This window comes from Lontra canadensis, unplaced genomic scaffold (assembly GCF_010015895.1).
Source record: "Lontra canadensis isolate GAN:19392208 unplaced genomic scaffold, GSC_riverotter_1.0 scaffold41, whole genome shotgun sequence".
NCBI lineage: Eukaryota > Metazoa > Chordata > Mammalia > Carnivora > Mustelidae > Lontra > Lontra canadensis.
The window spans coordinates 10,992,135-11,009,654 of NW_022631035.1; the positions used below are offsets into that span (position 1 = coordinate 10,992,135).

Consider the following 17,520-nt stretch of genomic DNA (forward strand, 5'->3'; position numbering starts at 1 on the left):
AGGGACTATCTGAAGAGGAGTAGTTGTGAAGAAAATTGAGTCCAGAGCATTGATGGATTAACTAGCAGGAAGGGAGAGCAAAGAACTGGAGTTTCAGGAGAGAAGACAAATCTGAACTGCAGGCACAGTTCAAGACACCTGCCCCTTGAAACTGTGTGGGATAAGCCATAGCCTGAGAGTAATAAGAGAAGTGAACCAAGGATAAGTCTCCATTTTGTCATCCTTAATCAAGAGGTGGGAAAAGGGCAGAAACTCAAGAAATGAATCAGAGAGCTCAATGTTTAATTTTCATAATCTCTTGATCTCATCACAGCATCATCTGCTCAGACAGTTCTGAAAGGTTCAGAAATGACTGTGCATTCATGCTGACCCTTTTCTTCTGGGTAGGCTCTTGATTCTAGGAGTTGGAATTTGCCCTCTTCTTTTGAGGACTATCCGCAACAGAATATATGAAATGAGCTACACTTGGGACCTTTCTCCTCATTTATACTTCCTTGCTCCTGGACAACAACCACGCGATCCTCTCACTCAATTACTGATCATCAATAAAACAGGTAATGATGGGGTGTGTACTCCATTCCTAAATGCATTCCCTGTTATGAGCATTACTTAAAAAACATAAAATGTGTGAGAGAAAAATGAGCTTTGGGCTTCTTCAGCATAAAACCACTCATGAGTCTTGAGGGTGATGAGTACAAGCCCAAAATGGAGAAGGACCTAGAGAGGGATTTGCTGAGGAGAAATAAATTTTTTGGTGGCTGTGTGCAAAATGAAATGCTTACAATTCAGTGGGTTTGAGTGTATTTCACAGAATTGTGTGACCATCGTTACAACTTATTTTAGGACATTTTCATCTCAAAAAAGAAATTTCATACTCACTAAGTACTCACTCCCATTCACTCTGTCCCCAGATCAGAGAAACCACAAGTTTTCTTTCTGTTTCCATGGATCTGCTACTCTGGACATTTAATATAAGTAAAATTATGCAATGTAGGATCTTTTATGACTGACCTCTTTCATGTAGTATGATGTTTTCAAGGTTCATCTATGTTGTAGCATGTTTCAATATTTAATTTTTTAATTGTGGAATAATATTCTTTCCTGGGACCATGCTACATTTTATTTATTATTCATCACTTGTTGGGTATATTCCCCCAGTAACTGGCTATTATGAATATTGCTGCTATGAAAGTCCAAGTTTTTGTATGAACATACTTTTTTTTTTTTTCATCTCTTTGGGGTATAAAAAACAGGAATGGAATTGTGGAGTCATATGGTGACTGTATTTAACCTTTTGAGGAACAACTAAACTCTTTTAAAGTGACTACCCAAATTTATTGTCATGCTAGCAGTTTGTGAAGATTCCAGTTTCTACACATTTTCACCCAAATTTGTTACTTCCTTTTTTGGTCATACCCCTTTTAGTGTGAATCAAGTAGTATCTTGTGGCTAGATTTGCATTTTGCTAGTAACTAGTGACCTTAGGCATCTTTTCATGTACATCTTTTCATTACTGACCATTGTATATCTATCTTTGGAGAAATGTCTTTTAAAATATGGGTTGTATGTCCTTTTTATTGAATCCTAAGTGTTCTTTATATATTCTAAATACCTGTCTCTTCTTAGATGCAATAGATCCTCACTATTTACAGATTCTGTATTTGCAAACTTATCTAGTAAGGAAAATTTATTTGTGACCCCGAAACCAATACTTGTGGCTCTTTCATAGTAAGTCACAGACATGCTCAGAGAAGTGAAAAATTGGAGTCAACTGATGCACAATTTCTAGCTGAGGTAAACAAGGTGATGGTGTGCCTTGTTGTTTCAGGTCTCACACTATACATAAATATCCTTTCTGTAGTCCATTTAGGGCCATGTTTTTCACATTTTCTTGCTTTTTTTGGGTGATTTTGCTGTTGAAAATGACCCCAAGAATAGGATCGAGGTGCTTTCCAGTGTCCCTAAATAGGGAAGGCTATGAGGTAACTTACAGAGAAAATATGTGTGTCAATAAACTTTGTTCAGGCATGAGTTATAGTGCCATTGGCTTTGAGATCAATGTTAATGAATCAACAATATATACACCAAAACATATAAAAATATGGTGATATATTGATTGATCAAAGAAACTCTTGTGACCAGAAGTTCACAGGAACCGAACCTTGTGTTTCTCTTCAGAGCAATAATTGAGAATTCACTAACTCCATGTTTGTGGTGATGTTAGAGAATATATGTACCATGAATAATAAGAATCAATGGCAAATATTTTGTGAATATTTCACCTCACCCTGTAGATTGCCTTTGCATTTTCTCATTGGTGTCCGTTGAAACATAATGTTTTAATTTTTATGAGGTCGAACTTGTTTTTTTCCCTTGCTTGTGCTTTTGGTGTCATATCTAAGTAAGCTTTACCTAACCCAAGATCACAAAGATTTACTTCTATATTTCCTTCTAAAGTTTTTATACTCTTAGTTCTTATATGTAGGTCTCTGATCCATTTTGAGTTAATTTTTTTGTATGGTGTGAGGAAGGGATTCAACTTCAATAGCTATCCAGTTATCTTCCTAGGAGGGTCTGGACACAAACCTTTCTCATTCCTTCCAGTCCCATGTTGCAGAAACTCCATCCCAGGCAGTGAGAGGTCTGGAGTTCTCTTCTTCCATCCATCCCCTACTCATAAGATGGAAGCTCTATCCTAGGCACAAGTTCTTGACTAGATCCAGTCAGAGTGGATCTTCTGTCATACTAATCAATGACAGGGAATGAAGGTATAGATTTTTTTACTCAAGTGCCATTTTCTTAGTGTTCTTACCCAGATTTATTAGATTTTCTTAAACAAATGTAGAGGTTTTTTTCTTTTTTCATTTTCTGTATGCCCTTAAGGCAGTCAGGAGATTTTAACTTATTGGATTTTTAGTGATTTTCACAAGTTATGGTTGCCTTTCTAGGGGAAAGTCCACAAACCTCTCCATGCCTTCACCCAACAAGTTGTCTTCCCAATTCAAGACACATTTTGAAAGTCAGTTAATAAGGTAGCAGTAGTAAAGTGAGATTTAGCAATTTTGGTGGTTAATTACTGGAGATTATCTGTGTCACTAAAACCTTAATTGTTATGGCCACTCAATGCAATATTCTAGGGGAAAACATCTATTCTAAATGCTGTATGGTGGTAAAAAAGACTTTCACCTTTCACATTAGTAGTAATCCGAAGCAAATAAATATATTATAAAGTAAATTGCATGACAAGTGAATAGACTTAATTCAAAGTTGCAAGTATGTTCTGATGTGGAAAAATATCCTGACCATATTACAGTAAGGATCACATAATGACATTAATTATAATTTTACTATACAACCTGGTATTGATTTTCTAAGTTTTGTGATATACCTATCTACAACTCAGGGGCAAGCATTGATGACTTTATACATTCTGTGGAGCATCAGAACATAGCTTTGGAAGTGGATGTATCTGGAACCAAAACTGGCCTGGATGACCCATCATATAATGGAGCCATCATTGTATCTGGTAATACAAAGGTATGCTGGTTTCTGTTTCATAATGTTTCCCAAAGGTGTGGAAAAGCTAATATAATACCAGTGTACTCAGTTCTCCCCTTTAAGAAATGAAATTAAAAACAAATACTGCTTTTATTACTTAATGAATGGTAGTCATTAATACGATGAATAATTCATACCTCAGTCATTGTCTACCAATACAAATGGCGTGTATTAGCAAAATAAATGCTATATAATACCCACTGTTAAGTGCATATTTGAGTCCAAAGAACTCAGATTTCCTCTCAGCGATTTTACTATACATATATTGTGAAACCTCTGTTTTATTCTTTTTTTTTTAAGATTTTATTTATTTATTTATTTATTTGACAGACAGAGATCACAAGTAGGCAGAGAGGCAGGCGGGGTTGGGGGGGGGGCAGGTGGAGCAGGCTCCCTGTTAAGCAGAGAACCCAATGCGGGGCTCGATCCCAGGACACTGGGATCATGACTTGAGCCGAAGGCAGAGGCTTAACCCACTGAGCCATCCAGGTGCCCCTGTTTTATTCTTTAACAGTAATAATTGATTCTAGCCTTAAGCCAGACATCTGGTGTCTTGAAAATAAGATACAGCCTACGTATATGTTTTGTTTTCCTTACACAGTGTGTGTTTTTTGCTTTGATTATTTGACATCATTTTAAAAACATGATCTTCTTGTTAAAATATTGAATTTTGGGGCACCTGGATGGTTTAGTTTTTAAGCATCTTCCTTCAGCTCAGGCCGGGATTCTAGGGTCCTGGGATCGAGTCCCGCATCAGGCTCCCTGCTCGGCAGGAGTCTGCTTCTCCCTCTCCCATTCCTCCTGCTTGTGTTCCCTCTCTCACTGTCTGTCAAATAAATAAATAAAATCTTAAAGAAAATAAATTGAATTTTGACCTCTTCAGAAAAAAAAGAAGATCTTTGAGAATTTATAACCTTTCTTTTTATATTTTAGAATTACAGTTTTTCATTAGCATGTAATACCAAAAGACTAAATTGCTTCCCAGTTCTTATGGATATCATTAGTAATGCACTACTTGGAATGATTATACCATCAGCACATATCCAAACTGACAGAAGTACCTTTATAATGGTAAGTATATTGACTCTCCTCCATCAGGATCTGGTAGAGATCACTCTTCTAAGTGCTGTGATCTATTATTACTGCATAATAAATTACCACTTGGATTCATGCTAGCTCCTGGTTTTGAAAAATCAATACACTTTTAGAGCTTCAATTTTTTAAATAATCTCTACACCCAACGTGGGGCTTGAACTCTCAACCACAAGATCAAGAGTCACATGCCCTACTAACTAACCCAGCCAAGTTCCCCTAGAGCTTCAAATTTTTAAATGCAAAACAGAACTAACAAAATATTTTTCAAAGAGAATGTGACAAAAATGAACTTATGGAGCACTGAACTGAGCACAAAAATAACAAAAGATGGAAGGAAGGAGGGAAGGGGGAGAGGTGGACAGAGAGGAAAAGAAATTGAAGTCTTATTAGTCCTTTTAGAAATGCTACAAAAGGAAAAAATTTAGGACAAAGTTCAGGCCAAAACTGCAGACTGGTTACATTAGAATTACTCCAATTTCTTGTAATAAATACTCATTATCTGAGCCAACTCTAGACCTACCAAACCAGCTTTTTCATACCTGGGGGAGGCAGTGGGGGCAGGGGGAGAAGCTCAGGTGATTAGATTATATACAGTCTTGTAAGTTTGGAAACCAGAATACCTATTAGAGTTTGTAACTATTCCTTTTTTATTATTTCCTAAATATATTTCTTCCTCTTAGAGAGTTCTTCGAACACAGAGACCATATATTTTTAATACTACAAAGTATTTTGTACCTGAGATAAGGCCTGGAACATGATAAGCGCTAAGTAATTTATTTGTTAAATGCATAAATGAATGTCAGAGGTCAGCAAATTATCTATATTCCATACCACTATAGGGTTTTATATATGGGCTTTATCTATGGCTAAGGACCACCTACCCATGTGTATATAAAACAAACCCACCATTATTTTTATACACTCCTGCAAGATCTTGAGTTAGTTTCTTACAACATATGTCAAGTCATGGTGTGTTCAGAAAATAAAAATCCCTTTCATTAAGAATGTGTAAGAAGCTAAATCATTAAAGCAAAAATTCTAATTCTCCATCAAGTATTAATTGATTTTAGAACCTATGCTATGGTTCATTTCATTAACCTCCTATCAGTTTTCTGGTTTCTAAGGGAGGATACAAACTGAGCAATGTGCCTTGAACTTCCATCTATGAACACATTCTGTTTTAGCAACAAGAAGTTTGACACCAGCCACTTTAATTAACCTTGTATTTAGGTGCCCAACATCAGAACTTTGATATTTCCAGCAACTCATTTCCTGTTCTATTTGAATTTACCTATTCACTACTCAAGTAATAGTCTTCCATAGCTTTAGACCTTGTGTCTGTCCTGCTCAAAGTCATGGGCTTACCACTGAGTACTGAACCCACACAGCCTGTAAGGTGTTCTGAAAAGGTCCTGTCAATAAGCCCAGATTTCACCTTCCCGTAATTAGCAAGCATTTCTCTCACGGTCAAGCTGAAGACGACCAGACTCTGCTTACAACTTTTTTCAGTAATCTGTGTAATCAAATACCACCTAGGTAGATCATGAAAGTAACATGGGAACTGCTTTCAGGAGAGTCTGTGAATCTTCCATCCTCAAAGGTTTTTCCAAACAGGAGCAACAAATGTGTGTAGCCAAGGTCAAAAGTTTTTCTTTGGAGATTTCACTTCCCCTTCTCGTACTGTACTTTATCTCTCCTTTTGAACCCTCGACCAGTGTTTATCTGATTTCATGGTATACCTAGACAGATACTGATCATCACTGTGCCCATAAAACATCTGATAGGATTTTTTGACTCAAGCTATCACATTTGAAATAATTAAATAGGAGTTAAAAATGGAATGTGAATGATCATTATTTATTGTTCACCGTAAGAAATGCATAACGTAAGAAAATGACAAATCTTACTCTTTTTTTAATTTTCCAACTCTGCCATATTATCAATTCATTCACCCTCTTTGAGTCATTTTCCTTACCCATGAATTGGGATAGAAAGCCAAGAGTTAAGCTTCAAATTTGGAACCAAAAATGGATAAGGAAAGAGTTTGGGAACCTCCACAGGGACTTAACGCAGGAGTGTATATCATTAGTTTAATATTTTCTTAAAACATATTCCAGAAAACAAATTTTGAATTTGTTATTCAGCTCATTGTATTGTATTCTTTGTATTTTCAGGACAGAGAGAGTAGTAGTGCATACGAGTTCCAACTATATACCATATTCTGGTTGATTTTGATATCCTCATGTTCTCCTTATATTGCCATGAGCAGCATTGATGATTATAAGGTAATAATGAAAACTTCATTACTTTGTACAGATAGAAGCTGAAGGTAATATAATTATAGGATTTTCCTTTGGGCTATTTATGCATGTTTAATAGAGCAGCCAACTCAGCAATAAGTCCTAAGATATAACGTGTTTGTTTTTTTTTTAAGATTTTATTTATCCATTTGAGAGAGAGAGAGAGTGAGAGAGAGCATGAGAGGGGAGAGGGTCAGAGGGAGAAGCAGAGTCCCCATGGAGCTGGGAGCCTGATGCAGGACTCGACCCCGGGACTCCAGGATCATGATCTGAGCCAAAGACAGTCGCTTAACCAACTGAGCCACCCAGGCATCCAACATTTTTTAAGTCTTTATAAATATATGGATAAATAAATAGATTACAGATAGAGAATGATTCTAAAATTTACATGGATAGGCACAGCCTAGAACAGACAAAATAACTTTGAAAAAGAAAAAACAATGTTGGGTGAGTTATGCTTCTGACTTCAAGGCTTACTACAAAGTTTTAGGAATGCAGAATGTGTTGTATTTATTTAGGAGAGTAATACGGGCATATGAAATGAAATAGACCACTTAGATATTACCAGTTGATTTTCAGTAAAATCAGGGAATTCAGCAAATTTTTCCAGAACAACCTGATATTGGTATATGAGGAATGAAAAATGTTCTCAATACTCACCTCATGCCATATACAAAATTATTTTGAAATAAATCGTAGGTTTTGTGGTAGGCAGTTATTTCCTAGATGGGACCAAATAAGCATATGCTTCAAAGAAAATGAGAACTTGAAACTCATCAAAGTTAAAACCTTTTACTCTTTGTAAAACACCAATAATAAAATTAAAAACTTTGCTGGGAGAAAAATATCCACAATGCTCATACATTTAACAAAAGCCTTATATCACGCTTGTGCTGGCAGCACAGAAACTAAAATTGGGAAGATATACAGAAGCATAACAGAGTCCCTATACAATGTCACCAAAATCTGTGAAGCGTACCATCTCAAAAAAATTATGTCAAGAATATAAAGAACTTTTAATAATGGAAGACAGCCTAAATTTAAAGATAGCCTAATTTTAATGAAATATAGCCTCAGTAATAAAAGGTAGCCTATTTTAAAGATGGGCAAAAATTTGAACAAACACTTCACCAAAGAAGATATACAGAAGGAAAATGTTCCCATAAAAAGATGGCTGATATCATGAGTAAGCAGGAAAATAGCCTCAGTGAAGTCCCTCTACTCATTTAAAGAAAATGAATAACATTAACATGACTGAAAATATCAAGTTTGTGAGGATGTGGAGACACTGGAACTCTTATGCTTTGTCAGCAAGATCGTAAAATGCACGATCACTTTGCTAAGCAATTTGGCTCTGTCTTATAAAGTTAAAAATACATGTATTATATGACCCAGAATTTCTCTCCTAAGTATTTACCTGGGAGAAAAGAAAACATCTTTCTGCACACAGACTGGTACCTTACCATTCTTGGTAGCTTTATTCATAATGGCCAAAAATCTGAGACAATCCCAATTTCCATCAAGCTGTGAACTGTTAAATAAATTCTTGTGTGGCCGTATCCTCATGTGATTTCATGTATGATTCCACATCATGGAATACTACTGAAGAGTACAAAAGAAGGAACAACTAAAAATGTGTCAGCATAGGTACGGCTCAACCATTAGACTGAGGGAATGAAGACAGCAAAGAGTAAATTCTGAATGATTTCATTTATAGAAAATTCTCAGAAAGGTAAAATAAATTCATAGTGACAGAAAGCAGACCTGTGGTTTCTTGCAACCGAGATAAAGGCTATTGACTGCAAAGGAGCATGGGAAATTGGGGGTGACAGGTCATGAAAATGCTCTATACTTTGATTAGGAGTGTGGTACAGGGATATATGCATTTGTCAAACCCCATACAACTGTATACTTAACAGGGATATTTTTCAAAATTACATTTCAAAAGTTAATGAGGAGCACCTGGGTGGTTCACTGGGTTAAAGCCTCTGCCTTCAGCTCAGGTCATGATCCCGGGATCATGGGATAGAGCCCCACATCAGGCTCTCTCCTCAGCAGGGAGTCTGCTTCCCCCTCTCTCTCTCTGCCTGCCCCTCTGCCTACTTGTGATGTCTGTCTGTCAAATAAATGAAATCTTTAAAAAAAAAAGATAACTGAAATAAAAGAAAATAGTATTTTGAAAATGGGACAACTCTGATAAAAGATAAATTTCAATGTTTAGCTGACAATCTGTTTATAATTTTCATTTACAGGTACTCTTTCAATAATCCCAATGAATTTTTAATGTATCTACAAGTATTTGGAGCACCTTGTAAGATGAAGATTCTGATTCAGTAGTTCTGGGTGGAGACAAATTTTGAGCGGCAGTCATAGGGTGCTGTACTTAGGACTAATCAACCCAGGCCAACTCGCATCAGCTTTATTTACAGATCTTAATAGAATATACTTTAATGGTTCCATTTTGGTAACTTCTACACAAAATGACCTTGCCTAACCATCTTTATCTGTTTGAAACTTCCTCCCTCTTTAAAGTAATTCTGTTGTCCAAAGGAAGGGAGTGCTATCAGAATAATATCCTCTTCTCTTTCTAGTGTAGAACCTCCAGGAATCTTGGGGAATGCTATTTGCTGGCCTGATGTAACTGTCAGCCATCCTACTGTTAACATAATCCTAATTTAAAAATGTCTCCCACAGGGAACGCCTGGGTGGCTCAGTTGGTTAAGCGTCTGTCTTCAGCTCAGATTGTGATCCCGAGGTCCTGGGATCAAGTCCTACATTAGGCTCCTTGCTCGGTGGGGAACCTGCTTCTTCCCATGCCTGCCCCTCCCCTTGCTTATTACCCTCTCTTTCTCTCTGGCAAATAAATAAGTAAGATCTTTAAGGAAAAAAAAAAAAGTCTCCCATAGGAAACACACACCACTTTCTTTCTCTGGCCTGTGTGATGCCTCAATTCCATCATGGTTCCAACACCCTGCCACTGTCTGTCTCCCTCTAGTGGAACATCTCATTCTTCCCCATTGTCTCTAAATTCTGGAACTCCTCAGACACCAGCCCTTAGCTCTCTCATCATGCTAGATGTCATTTTCTCCTCAGTAAGCTCATTGAACCTGAGGACTTGAAACTCCCTTTACCTAACCCATCACTCAGATTTGACTGCACCCCAGATCTCTAATTTCTAACATTCCCTCCAGGGTGATCTGAACTCCCTTCTCGGGGTCCCCACTGGGAGCAGCAATCACACACTCAAACGTCATGTCTCCAAAGCTGAATTTATGGTATTCTTGAATGTGGACCCCCTTCCATATTTCCTGCCTCCGTAGATGGCAGACCCAGGCAAGCAGGTGCTCTGTCAGTAACGTAAAATCACAATTCATCCCCCTCATGGCTTTACCCACAGATCAGTCCGGCACTAGAACCTTGTTAGACGTTGTGCGAACTGAACAAACCTGTGATGGGAGATTTGGATAAGTATCCTTAGGTCCGATTACATCTAAGACAGGAGCCTCATTTAGCTAATCAGAGACCACCAGCAAATGAATTTAACTATTTATAAGTAGTTAAGTAGTATTTTTAAGTAGTTGATAAGTAGTTTCAAAAAATGTAACTTAGGATGTTTTTCAGAGAATGACAAGGAATACAAAATGCATAATATTTATGAATGTAATACTATTTTATATATATATTTATTATATACAAACAGTGAGCACAAGTCTCTCCCCAAAGATGATATAGTTTATAAGTATAAAATACTATACTTTATATTCTACATAAATATATAATATAGTATGTATTCTTATATAATATTGCTTTATTATTGCTTATATAAAATTGCTTTATTCTCTTAATTATAAGTAAATGATGCATTGGGGTTGTTTTGGCATAACACACATTCAAATATTTATTAACCATCCAAATATTTATGCATATGTATATCAATATTATCACATGAATAAATATCATGTACTTTGTATTCCTTGTCATTCTCTGAATAAACATACCAAATCCCATATTTTAAAATTACTTATCAAGTGATATGGGGTATGGCACAAATTAAACAATTATAATAAACAATTAAACAATTTTGAATATACTTTTCTTTCAAAAATAGTTAAGTTCGGGGCACCTGGGTGGCTCAGTCAGTTAAGGGTCTGCCTTTGGTTCAGGTCATGATCACGGGGTACTGGGATCGAGCCCCACTTTGGGCTCCCTGATCAGTGGAGTCTGCTTCTCCCTCTGTCCCTCCACCACTCATGCGCTTTTTCTTTCTCTCGGTCTCTCAGATAAACAAATAAAATCTTTTAAAAAATAGTTAATTTGCTGATGGTCTCTGATTAGCCAAATGAGGCTCCTATCTGAGATGTAATTTGATTTACGTTCCTGTACATCATTCATCTCTCTATTGTTTACTGTCATTACACTTGGACCTTCCTTCACATTATCTCTACCAGGTGTGGGATGAACATCCATGCTGTTAACAAAGCAGCAAACTGATCATTTATGTTTGGGACTCTCCGTATCCCTTGGTCCAGCTGCTTATAGCATGATGCAGAATTATTACAAATGAAAATTTTGTTTGAATATTTCCTTCCATAAACCACATTTTCTGAAGCCTTAAGTTGAAATACCACTTTGTGTCTTCTCCGTTTTTTAATCAGAGCAAAGTTCAGTCCCAGCTGTGGATTTCGGGGCTCTTCCCTTCTGCGTACTGGTGTGGGCAGGCATTGGTGGACGTTCCAATGTACTCCTTGATCTTCCTTCTTATGTATTTGATGGACTACGGCTTAAACTTCGACAGCACTCTGTTCACACTTATAAGTGAGATTATACAAGTAAGTGACCATCTTCATAGAACAAATATCATTGTATGCTTTAATGAAAGCATTTGAAGGGGCAAACTGTTTGCCTTGATGTTTACATTGTTGCAAATCAAATCACTGTAGAACCTGGTGCTCTGACGATCTTTTGAACCCTAACGTTTTCTTAGATTGCATTTGTATTTAACTAAACATTCCTGTTGATTTCAGATCCTGTGTTCTTTTGGCTATGCTGCCTCCCTTATCTTCTTGACATATGTGATTTCATTCATTTTTCGCAAGGGGAAAAGAAATAGTGGCATTTGGTCTTTTTGCTTCTTTATGGTAAGTGTATTTCTTGTGAACATTCATTTTATGTATTTAAATAAACAATTCTGAGCCATTCCTTTAAAATGGGCCCTCAGTAGAATGAAAAATTAGTATTATAGTCTAAAATATCTTGTTTTCCTTATATGGGATCCTTTTCAAAATCTGCATCTTTTTCCTCTTCCTAATTTCTACCCTTGTCTCTTTTAAAAGTCACTGAATTGTTTCTACAACCAGAAAGTATTTGCTAGAAGGAAACCTGGAAACCATTTGTATCTTCTTTTTACTAAAAATGAATAAGCCCCAAGACCTCCACAAAGCCATGAGGATTACAAATATTGTTGCTAGCATAGTTAAAACTAGAAACTACTTCTCCATACTCTACTAAAATTAATTCCATAAAAGCAACACTTGTTTTATCTAAACTGGGAAGGAAAAATACGTGTCATCTCCTAGTATCTATTCTAATTTCCTGTCATTCCAGCAGCCAAGAAGTAAATTATCATTTCAACAAATATTCGTTGGCTTCCAACAATGTGTCACAAAGTAAGACCAATAACACAGAAAAAATAGTTTCAACCCTGAGAGGGAACTCAGAAGGTAAACATAAGTAAACAGCCACTTACTAAAGCAAAGTGGGAAGGAAAAGATTATCTCTTTTTCAGAGATTATTTCTATGACAACCAGAGTCGGGAAAGATTATTTTAGGAAAATGAGAGCACAGATTTGCTTGAGGAGTTGAAACCTGAAGAGTGAGATTTCAGTAGCTAGAGAAGACTGATGATTCTGTGCGTGAACAGAAACTCAGGGGAGAAAGTCCAGGTTTGTCCTGAGAACGGGTAATCATCTGGCATGGGTAAGGAGAGGAAAACGTACAGCGTGGGCGTGGTCCTAGTTATGGTAAAAATATTGGTTGGAACCATGTTGGCCTTTAATGATGCGCTCAAGAGGGGCGCCTGGGTGGCTCAGTGGGTTGAGCCTCTGCCTTCAGCTCAGGTCATGATCTCAGGGTCACGAGATCGAGCCCCGCATCAGACTCCACACGCAGTGGGGAGTGTGCTTGAGATTCTCTCTCTCTCTCTCTATGCCTTGCCACCACACCCTGCTCGCATGCTGTCTCTCTCTCAAATAAATAAATAAATAAATCTTAAAAAGAAAGAAAGAAATATACTTTTGGGAAGAATATGCTGAATGCCTTAAAAACAGTAATTTGTAACACAAAGAAGTACAAAGACTTTTAGGAAGCTTTTATCATTGCAGTGTTTTAGAAGAAAAAGTCTGAGAGCTACCGTTATCTCTGTAACTATCTCTTATCCCTGAATTTTGAATTTGAGAACTTCTACTGAAAGCCACTCCAGGCCGTTGCATGCTTTTGTTTCCCCACTGGTGTCCCTTATGGAAGTCTCCTCTCACTGTCGCCATTACATCATTCCCAGGAGATGTCCGTTTGTGTTCCCTTGGATTAGTGCTTCTCTACTAATTTTACCTCCAAAACCAATATAATGCCAACTTTCTTCCTTTTCTGTAATGAAAGTAAGCTATCTGTTAGATCCTAGATTTATCCCATCACGTCTCATTCATGACGTTCCCGGTTAAAGGAATCTAACTAAGTCACTGAGAGAACATGTCGATGGAGATACACTGATTGCCCTTGCGTTTCTGAGGTGGGAGTTGACATTAGGAATATCCTCAAGAAGAACCATCTCCATTTGGAGAGTAGGTGGAAATGCAGAGTGGTTAACACGCATGTCTGTATCTTCCTTAGATCTGCAGCATCTCTGTGTTTATATTGTTGTTTGAGAGCTATGAACATGTCACCCTGTACTGCATCACCTTTCTGGTACCACAAGCCACGTTAATTGGCTGTATGTTGTTATATTATCAGGTAGGTAATGCCACTGTCTGTTCCAGTATCCCGGAAACGCTTAACCAGTTGTGGAAGCTATGCTCGGCATTGGGGCGCTTCCCCATGCTGAATATACATGACATTTAAAGATGTCTACCTCATGGATGCCAGTTGAATTCCTCCCAGATAGGCAGTGTGTTCCAGTTAGAAGACCTGGTCCTGGTCCATGTGTGGGGAGACAAGGCAAAGGGCGGTCGGCAATAGAGCAGCCTTTCTACACTCCTGGGCATGCTCAGTTTTAGGAGGAGGCAAATGAAATATCACTAATCTTTGGGATCTCAAGATTCTAGAGAGGCTTTCAATAGGAATAAAATCCCCCTCCTCTTTTCTTCTAACTGATTGATAGAGAACTATCAACTTCTACAAACAAATAGAGATGTAAAAGTATAGACTTCTACAAAAGGAACAAAGATACAGTACATGAGTGACAATGGGGAAAGGGAGGGGAAAAAAAGAAAGGAGTTTTCTAAAGGATCAATGGGCATAGGAAGCTGTATGAAGTTCTGGGGGACAAAGAGAAACCCCCTTTCTCTCTGATTATTTGGAGAGGCTAACAGAGATGCCCAAGATTGTCTTACCAGGTAAGGCGTAATTGCTAAATCCTGTTGCTTCAAATGAAAGCACAGTGCCTCATCGACCTTGGGAGGAAGGAATACCACCACTTGCTACACATTTTGGAATGGGCATCTACCAATACCTGTGGTGAAATCAGGCAACGTGTTAGCAGAGCTGTCCAGTGGGTCAGTTCACATTCATATAGATAAAACTCATGAAACCAAAAAACTTCCTAATTTCACCATTCTTTTTCCTTTTGCAGGTGGCCATATTTTATTTCTCGACTGAAGAAGAATTACAAAGTATAGAGGCATTTCTGATAGTCTTAATTGTAAGAACACTCTTGTCTTTAACAATATTTGTGTTTTTACTCTACTGAATCTTAATTCCTGTACACACAGTGAAACTTTTTTTTATTAAGATAGACCTATGGATATTAAGATAGACCTATGGATAGACCATGGAGATAAAGTATTTGTAAAATATGCAACAAATTTTTCTCAAAGATTGACTGACCAGGTAATATGCTTCTCAATTTTTGAAAACACTGTACCAGTTTTGGAGGAAGTGACATAAAGTAATGGCATTCTATAATTAAATTTGTTTCCATTTTTCTGTAAACAAGATTGAAAATGAATTTGATAGTTTCACAATGTGACAAATAGATCATTGGAAATCCGTAATGGTTTTTTCAACTGTGTCTTTGGAGAAGTCTGACTTCTCCTATTTTACTTCCGACGTGAAACATTTTTCTCTGAGTGTTCCTGAACATGGATCTCTCTCTCTCTTTCTTCCCAGCCTTTCCTTCATTTTATCATCTTCCTTTTTATTCTTCGATGTCTGGAATGGAAGTTTGGAAAGAAATCAATGAAGAAGGATCCCTTCTTTCGGTTGGGAGAAATGAAATTTACTTCTTTTATTCCAATCATTAATGCTTAAAATATTTTTCATGCATGAATTAACCAATCAGTAAAGAACTGCCAAGTCCTGGGATAGACCGAGGTAGCCGCCATGCACCAATACCAAAAACAGAGGTCTAAGTATCTAAATCAAAGAGGATTTTAAGTACAGGGGGAAACAGACCCAAGACATTGAGTATTAAGGGCTTGGACACTATGTGCAGTAGAAGGGTGGGAAAAGCTACATGCCACTACTTCAGTTAAATAGCAACCCATTTAAGCAGATTGGCAGTTGAAGGAATGTTGTCAATCCAGGAAGGAAGAACGAGTGAGCAATGGACCAAAGACAGCAATAATTGTGATCTTTGCCTGTGTAGTAAGAAGCCCAACTTGTGGGTGGCAGACTGGTCCAGGTATTTATGGGACTTAAAAGCTGAGACTGTCTTTTTTGCACTGTGCGAGGATACGGCCATAAGCATCTTACTCCCTCTGGGTCGCCCATTGGTTTCATCTTTACCTGTTAGAGACAGTTGAGTGGGCAACTTCCAAGATGACCTTTAACTCTTTATCTATTCATCTTTAACCAAAAGTTAAAAATTAACAGACAGTTGAATGGGCAAGGCAAAATCTAAGATCAGTATGGGGGATTAGGTTGAGGTGAGAGAGAATAGAATATGTGTCTGAAGGACCAGAGGAGGAGAAAGCGAATCTGACACATATTTCCAAGAAATGGCCAGGTTTCACAGAGACCAAGCATCTGATTTGTATTTTCTGAGACCATCCTGACTTCAAAAATTCTGACTCATTATCCCCATGGGAATGTAATCATACCAACATGGCAGTGGTGTTAAAGCTAAGGTTTCCAGAAAAATCACATCATTCAACTCTGCTTTTAAAATCCTCTGTAGATCAGAGAAAGACAATGATCATATGATCTCCCTGATAGGAGGAAGTGGAGATGCAACGTGGGGAAATTGGGGGGTAGGAAAAGAATAAATGAAACAAGATGGGATCAGGAGGGAGACAAACCATAAGAGACTCTTAATCTCACAAAATAAACTGAGGGTTGCCAGGGAGAGGTGGGTAGGGAGAGGGTGGTAGGGTTATGGACATTGGGGAAGGTATGTGCTATGGTGAGTGCTGTGAGGTGTGTAAACCTGGCGATTCACAGACCTGTACCCGTGGGGCTAATACATTATATGTTTACTTAAAAAATTTAAAAATTATAATAAAAAAGATACAAATTAAATTTTTGGAAAGAAAAGGCAAAAAGAAAAATCCTCTGTTAGATAACAGATACTAAGTTGCCCAGTGAACATGGAAAAAGAATGTTCCACAGATAAGTAGGATGAAAGGTGTGTGTGAAGCAAGCAAGGGTCACTAAATATAGCAGTGACCTTGATAGGAACTAGGTCGGGAAGGGAGGATGAGTCACCTCACTGAAAGGAGGTTGTAATCTTTTACTAATTACCCAACCTACTCAAAGCATAAGATTTACAGAATGCAGTATTTTTTTAAAGATTTTATTTATTTATTTGAGAGAGAGAGAGAGCACAAGCAGGGGAAGGGGCAGAAGGAGAAGGAGAAGCAGACTCCCCACTGAGTAGGGATCCCAATGTGGGGCTCCACCCCAGGACCCTGGGATCATGACCTGAGCGGAAGGCAGATGTTTAACAGACTGAGCCACCCCCAAGAATGCAGTATTCTTAATACAAGGATGCCCCAAGAATGCAGTATGTCTAGCACAGGTGCCCCAAGAAGGCAGTATTCTTAATACAAGGATGAAAATGTCATATCAATGATTCATGAATGACTCTTGACTCTAGAATTTCTCCAAGAAGCTCCGATGTTTGTCAAAATCCAGAAGCTCCAGAAGGGGAAGATGAAGATGTTCAAATGGAAAGAATGAGAACAGCAGATGCCTTGAATTCCACAAACTTTGAGGAGGTAACACCTGTGAAGTCCTCATTTCATCAAATAACACAAATGTTTGTCAGTGAACGTAGTCGGTCTGAGAGTCTGATCCTCAAATAATTCTGAGTTCCTCTGGTCCATACAAGCACAGATCACGAGTTCCTTTTAGGAAG

The 17,520-nt window shown here is 37.7% G+C and overlaps 1 protein-coding gene across 6 annotated transcripts in view; it reads left to right on the forward strand.

The window, feature by feature from the left end:
* LOC116875359 (ATP-binding cassette sub-family A member 8-like) overlaps positions 1–17,520 on the forward strand; it is a 72,731-nt gene that overhangs the window by 45,491 nt on the left and 9,720 nt on the right. For all 6 annotated transcript variants that reach the window (XR_004384178.1, XM_032870758.1, XM_032870757.1 and 3 more), the window contains 10 exons: positions 388–554; positions 3,404–3,537; positions 4,492–4,629; positions 6,828–6,938; positions 11,609–11,782; positions 11,978–12,091; positions 13,839–13,958; positions 14,797–14,865; positions 15,333–15,424; positions 17,260–17,380. Coding sequence is in view for 5 of the 6 variants with exons in the window: in XM_032870758.1 (XP_032726649.1) it covers positions 388–554; positions 3,404–3,537; positions 4,492–4,629; positions 6,828–6,938; positions 11,609–11,782; positions 11,978–12,091; positions 13,839–13,958; positions 14,797–14,865; positions 15,333–15,424; positions 17,260–17,380 (1,240 nt within the window). In the remaining variant the exon portion in view is untranslated. The remainder of the gene's footprint in view (positions 1–387; positions 555–3,403; positions 3,538–4,491; positions 4,630–6,827; positions 6,939–11,608; positions 11,783–11,977; positions 12,092–13,838; positions 13,959–14,796; positions 14,866–15,332; positions 15,425–17,259; positions 17,381–17,520) is intronic.